Below are 6376 nucleotides of genomic sequence, written 5' to 3'. Positions count from 1 at the left end.
CATGTGATGGTGGGATTTGGTGTACTGTGTATCATGCTGTTCGTATTTTACGCTTGGTTCACTGTCCATTATTTGTATTGCTTGTGTGTACATTGTATGTTCTGTAGGTAATTACCCCTATAGTGTTCCTGTCCCTAAAGGTACCGTCACAAATAACGAGATCGCTAGCGAGATCGCAGCCGAGTCAGTTTCTGTGACGCAGTAGCGATCTCGTTATGTGTGACACCTACCAGCGATCAGGCCCCTGCTGTGAGGTCGCCGGTCGTTGCAGAATGGTCCAGGCCATTTTCTTCAAAGGCGATGTCCTGCTGGGCAGGACACATCGCTGTGTTTGAAACTGTGTGTGTGACAGGGTCACAGTGACTGCTGAGATCGTTATACAGGTTGCTACTGCAACCTGTATTGTTCCTGCATCGCTGGTAAGATCTGACTGTGTGACATCTCACCAGCGACTTACCTGCGATCCCTATCAGGTCGCATAGTTTTCGAGATCGCTGGTAAGTCGTTGTGTGTGTGACTGGGCCTTAAGTCTGGGGTAGGGGGCCTGGGATCCACCTACTGCAAACTCTCTGCTTACCTGGGGGATTTGTCAGTCTGTTGGAGAACTTTCAGAAAAGGAAGAAGATTGAACCTCTGAGGGAAGCTGCGGCTTCTCAGAGACCTGGACATTTATTTATCACTTTCTGGACTATATTCGGGTTGCTTTACCAATTTCACAAATCGGTTTTGTGGATTATGTTATGGACCATTTGATTTGCTTGGAATAAATGCTCATTGGATTGCTCACTCATCCCTCGCTCTGTTGATTGTGTGATATCGGAGAAGGACCCAGTCACACACACACACAGTCTTTTACGAGAAGTGTATCCCCCCCCCTTCTGAAAACATATAAGTTGGGGGTTGCTATTCCCCTCATCAATGGCACAATGTCTCTGAAGAGACAGTGCCATCGGCAGCAGACCCCCCAGGAACTCAGTGCCTAGCTCTCAAATGTCATCTTACAGATCCAGGAGGATTAAAACCACAGACTGCTGCAAAAAGATGCTTTACAACTAATTGTTCAATTATTTAATATAACGATATGTCAGGAGTGCTGCTGGGTTTTCAGCCATCTATTGCCAATTATTATCCAAGTAAATATACAGGATGAGCTGGTAAAATTTAAAGATAAATAAATAGTTCAAGTTGAATTTAGAATAAATATTGGAGTTTATTCTTTTTTCGTTAAAGAAATTACCTTAACCCATCAAAAATGAAATACACAAAAACAGAATGGTAAAAGATCGTAGAATACATTAAAATATATCTGAATGTACAATAACTTATGTACAAGTTTAAAAAAATAGTTAATATTTACCTTCATATGGAGACTGCTATACATTGAAGCATTTCTTACATATGTTTGGCATTTAAAAAAATCTAGGATAAAATGTCTTAAGTCCAGTATTGGCAGAGTCCGAGCAGGAAGACCCATGTAATTCACATGTTCAAGTACCGTTCAATAACCTCCCCACCATAAATATCACTATATGTGCAGGGATGGGTTGAGCCTCTGGCAGTTTCTAGTGACACGTCCCATTCCTCACCAACTGCTGAACTCCGCTCTCATCAATTGTAAGTGGCGCATGGAACTCCATATTTTGAACATAAGATTTCAGCCCCTGCAATGTAGAAAGGGGAAAGGAGAGAGGTTATGGTCAAATCATATACTGCCAGGGCCGATGTAAGAGGAAAGGGGTAAACTGGACAAATTTCCAAGGGCCCCAGCATTTACAGCAGAAACTAATGTAGATTGATAGTACCAGTTCTGTATCATCAGTGTAGTTGCCGATGTTTAGAGTGCTAAAGGAATTTTGGCAGCGTGCACGAGCGGGAGACATATGTATATACGCAATTCCAGTCGCTCATTTGGGTAAAACGTTTGACCAACACAAAAAAATAAAAAAATGCAGTGTGTGTGTGTGTGTTTTTATTTCTATCTTGATAAATCAGACCTTTACAGATGCAGTTATACCTACAGTGCCTACAAGTAGTATTCAACCCCCTGCAGATTTAGCAGGTTTGATAAGATGCAAATAAGTTACAGCCTGCAAACTTCAAACAAGATAAATAACAAATTCCATAGGGATTACATATAGTGTGTCCCTTAAAATCAAGGGGCATATAGCATACTCAAAGTCAATAAAAACCGGAGAAACACGAGTATAATGCTTGAAAAAATGATTTTATTGATAACAGAGGCAATTAAAAAACCCCCAGGGGGTGAGAAAGTGAGAGAGTGAAAAGAAAGGACCAGGAAAAATGGTTACAAGCCAATCAGGGGTATCTGTATGTCCGGCCAATACAGGGACAATAAATACAATAAATACAATGAATTGCACACAGCCCAAGTAAGAGATTAAAACGGATGGACACACATTGGAATAAATAACATGTATAAAGTGCCTGTGTATAAAGGGATGTAAACATTGACTGAATGTGCGTGCCGGGGCTAAAGTGCCATTAGTAAAACCGGCGCCTCCAAATAAAGGTGCACAATTCAATAGTCCTAAGAATCTCACAAGGCACAGGGAACCATCAGATAAGATCAGCAAACCATAGATCCTGGGACCAAGAGAAAACACCTACGTACGTTTCACAAGAGTGAGGTAACCACCAGCTTCATCAGGGTGAAAAAGAAAAGACTTTTCTTTTTCACCCTGATGAAGCTGGTGGTTACCTCACTCTTGTGAAACGTACGTAGGTGTTTTCTCTTGGTCCCAGGATCTATGGTTTGCTGATCTTATCTGATGGTTCCCTGTGCCTTGTGAGATTCTTAGGACTATTGAATTGTGCACCTTTATTTGGAGGCGCCGGTTTTACTAATAGCACTTTAGCCCCGGCACGCACATTCAGTCAATGTTTACATCCCTTTATACACAGGCACTTTATACATGTTATTTATTCCAATGTGTGTCCGTCCGTTTTAATCTCTTACTTGGGCTGTGTGCAATTCATTGTATTTATTGTCCCTGTATTGGCCGAACATACAGATACCCCTGATTGGCTTGTAACCATTTTTCCTGGTCCTTTCTTTTCACTCTCTCACTTTCTCACCCCCTGTGGGTTTTTTAATTGCCTCTGTTATCAATAAAATCATTTTTTCAAGCATTATACTCGTGTTAAACTTCAAACAAGAGCAGGATTTATTAACAGATGCATAAATCTTACAAACCAACAAGTTATGTTGCTCAGTTAACCCCTTCACGACCTTGGACGGATCTATCCGTCCAGGATCGTGTCCCGTTAAGCCCCGCCCCCTGCCGCGGGCAGGCGGCGTGGATCGGCACACATCAGCTGTTTTCAACAGCTGACATGTGTGCCTGCTAGCCGCGGGTGGAATCGCTTCCACCCGCGGCCATTAACCCCTTAAATCTTGCTGCCAAAGTCTGGCAGCAAGATTTAAACGCACGCGGCCATGTTTGTTACTTACCGCCGCCCCCACCGGAAGTCACGTGTGTTATCACGTGACCATCGGTGGTTGCCATCGTAGCACAGGGTCATGTGATGACGCCTGCTGCTATGATGTTTCACTTTCATTTTCCCTCGGCCGAGAGCAGAGGGAAAACCAAAGTGACTGAATCTGCTGATTACAGCTGTATTGCTGTGATCAGCAGATAGCGATCGGATTGCTATAGCCCCCTAGGGGGACTAGTAAAATAAAAAAAAAAAAAAAAAAAAAAAAACCTAAAAGTTCAAATCACCCCCCTTTCCCCCCCATTGAAAATTAAAGGGTTAAAAAAGAAATAAATATACACATATTTGGTATCGCCGCGTTCAGAAATGCCCGATCAAAATATAAAATCAATTAATCTGATTGGTAAACGGCGTAGTGGCAAAAAAATTCCAAACGCCAAAATTGCGTTTTTTTGGTCGCCGCAAGTTTTACGCAAAATGCAATAACAGGCGATCAAAACGTAGCATCTGCGCAAAAATGGTACTATTATAAACGTCAGCTCGAGACGCAAAAAATAAGCCATCACTGAGCCTCAGATCACAAAAAATAAGAACGCTACGTGTTTCAGAAAATGGCGCAAAACGTGCGCCACTTTTATTGCACAAACTTGTGAATTTATTTTAACCCCTTAGATACAAGTAAACCTATACATGTTTGGTGTCTACAAACTCGCACCAACCTGAAGCATCACATAGATACAGCAGTTTTACCATATAGTGAACACAGTGAATAAAATATCCCAAAACCTATTGTACGATCACTTTTTTTGCTGTTTTCCAGTACAATATATGGTAAAACCTATGGTTTCATTTAAAAGTACAACTCGTCCCGCAAAAAACAAGCCCTCATATGGCAAGATTGACGGAATAAAAAAGTTACGGCTCTCGGAAGAAAAGGAGCAAAAAACAAAAACGCAAAAACTGAAAGTGCCCGGGGGCTGAAGGGGTTAAATTTTAATAAATTTTCAACATAAAAGTGTGGGTCAATTATTATTCAACCCCTAGGTTTAATATTTTGTGGAATAACCCTTGTTTGCAATTACAGCTAATAATCGTCTTTTATAAGACCTGATCAGGCCGGCACAGGTCTCTGTAGTTATCTTGGCCCACTCCTCCATGCAGATCTTCTCCAAGTTATCTAGGTTCTTTGGGTGATTCATGTGGACTTTAATCTTGAGCTCCTTCCACAAGTTTTCAATTGGAGACTGACTAGGCCACTGCAACACCTTTATTTTTTTCCCTCTTGAAGCAGGCCTTGGTTTTCTTGGCTGTGTGCTTTGGGTCGTTGTCTTGTTGGAAGATGAAATGACGACCCATCTTAAAGATCCTTGATGGAGGAGCGGAGGTTCTTGGCCAAAATCTCCAGGTAGGCCGTGCTATCCATCTTCCCATGGATGCGGACCAGATGGCCAGGCCCCTTGGCTGAGAAACAGCCCCACAGCATGATGCTGCCACCACCATGCTTGACTGTAGGGATGGTATTCTTGGGGTCGTATGCAGTGCCATCCAGTCTCCAAACGTCACGTGTGTGGTTGGCACCAAAGATCTCGATCTTGGTCTCATCAGACCAGAGAACCTTGAACCAATCTGTCTCAGAGTCCTCCAAGTGATCATGAGCAAACTGTAGACGAGCCTTGACATGACGCTTTGAAAGTAAAGGTACCTTACGGGCTCGTCTGGAACGGAGACCATTGCGGTGGTGTACGTTACTTATGGTATTGACTGAAACCAATGTCCCCACTGCCATAAGATCTTCCTTGTTGTCCTTGGGTTAGCCTTTACTCTTCGGACAAGCCTGGCCTCGGCACGGGTGGAAACTTTCAAAGGCTGTCCAGGCCGTGGAAGGCTAACAGTTTCATAAGCCTTCCACTTCCAGATGATGCTCCAACAGTGGAGACAGGTAGGTCCAACTCCTTGGAAAGGGTTTTGTACCCCTTGCCAGCCTTGTGACCCTCCACGATCTTGTCTCTGATGGCCTTGGAATGCTCCTTTGTCTTTCCCATGTTGACCAAGTATGAGTGCTGTTCACAAGTTTGGGGAGGGTCTTAATTAGTCAGAAAAGGCTGGAAAAAGATAATTAATCCAAACATGTGAAGCTCATTGTTATTTGTGCCTGAAATACTTCTTAATACTTTAGGGGAACCAAACAGAATTCTTGTGGTTTGAGGGGTTGAATAATAAATGACCCTCTGAATAACATTCTTTTTTGCTGCAGTGCATTTCACACTTCCAGGCTGATCTACAGTCCAAATGTCACAATGCCAAGTTAATTCCGAATGTGTAAACCTGCTAAATCTGCAGGGGGTTGAATACTACTTGTAGGCACTGTAGATTTATTTTTTTTCCCCATCCCTGGCACCAGCATTTATTTTAAAGGGAACCTGTCAGGTCCAAAATGCACCCAGAACCATGAGCAGTTCTGGGGGCATATTTCTAATCCCTGCATCTCGTAGCATACATAAAGATATCTTTAGAAAAAGTATATCTAAAGATTCTTTGAGATGCTAATGGCGTTATTTTCCCCGGCTAGTCTGCCCTCTTAGCATGTTAGCACACCCACAGGGGCGTACTAATATGCTCTTCAATGCCCTTTGCTTAGAGTCATCGGCAGACGTACCTACCTGTGTCCGCTGTCACCGCCTCAGACGCCGGGCTTAGAGCCAGTGCATATGATCAGAAATCCTGGCACTTCCAGTCATGCACACTAGATCTCTCTGAAGCCGGGATGCGTACACCCAGACGTACTGAGACTTCTGATCATGTGCACTAAGCCTAAACCCGGTGTCAGAGACAGTGACAACTGACAGGTATATGTGTTTATGCCGAAGATGCTGGGCATTGAATAGCATATCAGCACACCCCTGTGGGCGTGCTCACATGC

At 43.2% G+C, this 6376-nt stretch overlaps 1 protein-coding gene across 3 annotated transcripts in view; it reads right to left on the bottom strand.

The window, feature by feature from the left end:
• Positions 1–1103: 1103 nt before the first annotated feature.
• UAP1 (UDP-N-acetylglucosamine pyrophosphorylase 1) overlaps positions 1104–6376 on the bottom strand; it is a 28838-nt gene continuing 23565 nt past the window's right edge. For all 3 annotated transcript variants that reach the window (XM_075322263.1, XM_075322264.1, XM_075322265.1), the window contains one exon: positions 1104–1661. In XM_075322263.1, the coding sequence (XP_075178378.1) occupies positions 1563–1661 (99 nt within the window). In that variant the 3' untranslated portion in view covers positions 1104–1562. The remainder of the gene's footprint in view (positions 1662–6376) is intronic.

Source organism: Anomaloglossus baeobatrachus, chromosome 8, assembly GCF_048569485.1.
Source record: "Anomaloglossus baeobatrachus isolate aAnoBae1 chromosome 8, aAnoBae1.hap1, whole genome shotgun sequence".
NCBI lineage: Eukaryota > Metazoa > Chordata > Amphibia > Anura > Aromobatidae > Anomaloglossus > Anomaloglossus baeobatrachus.
Note: the sequence above shows the minus strand (reverse complement) of the source record. Positions and strands in the feature narration are given on the sequence as shown.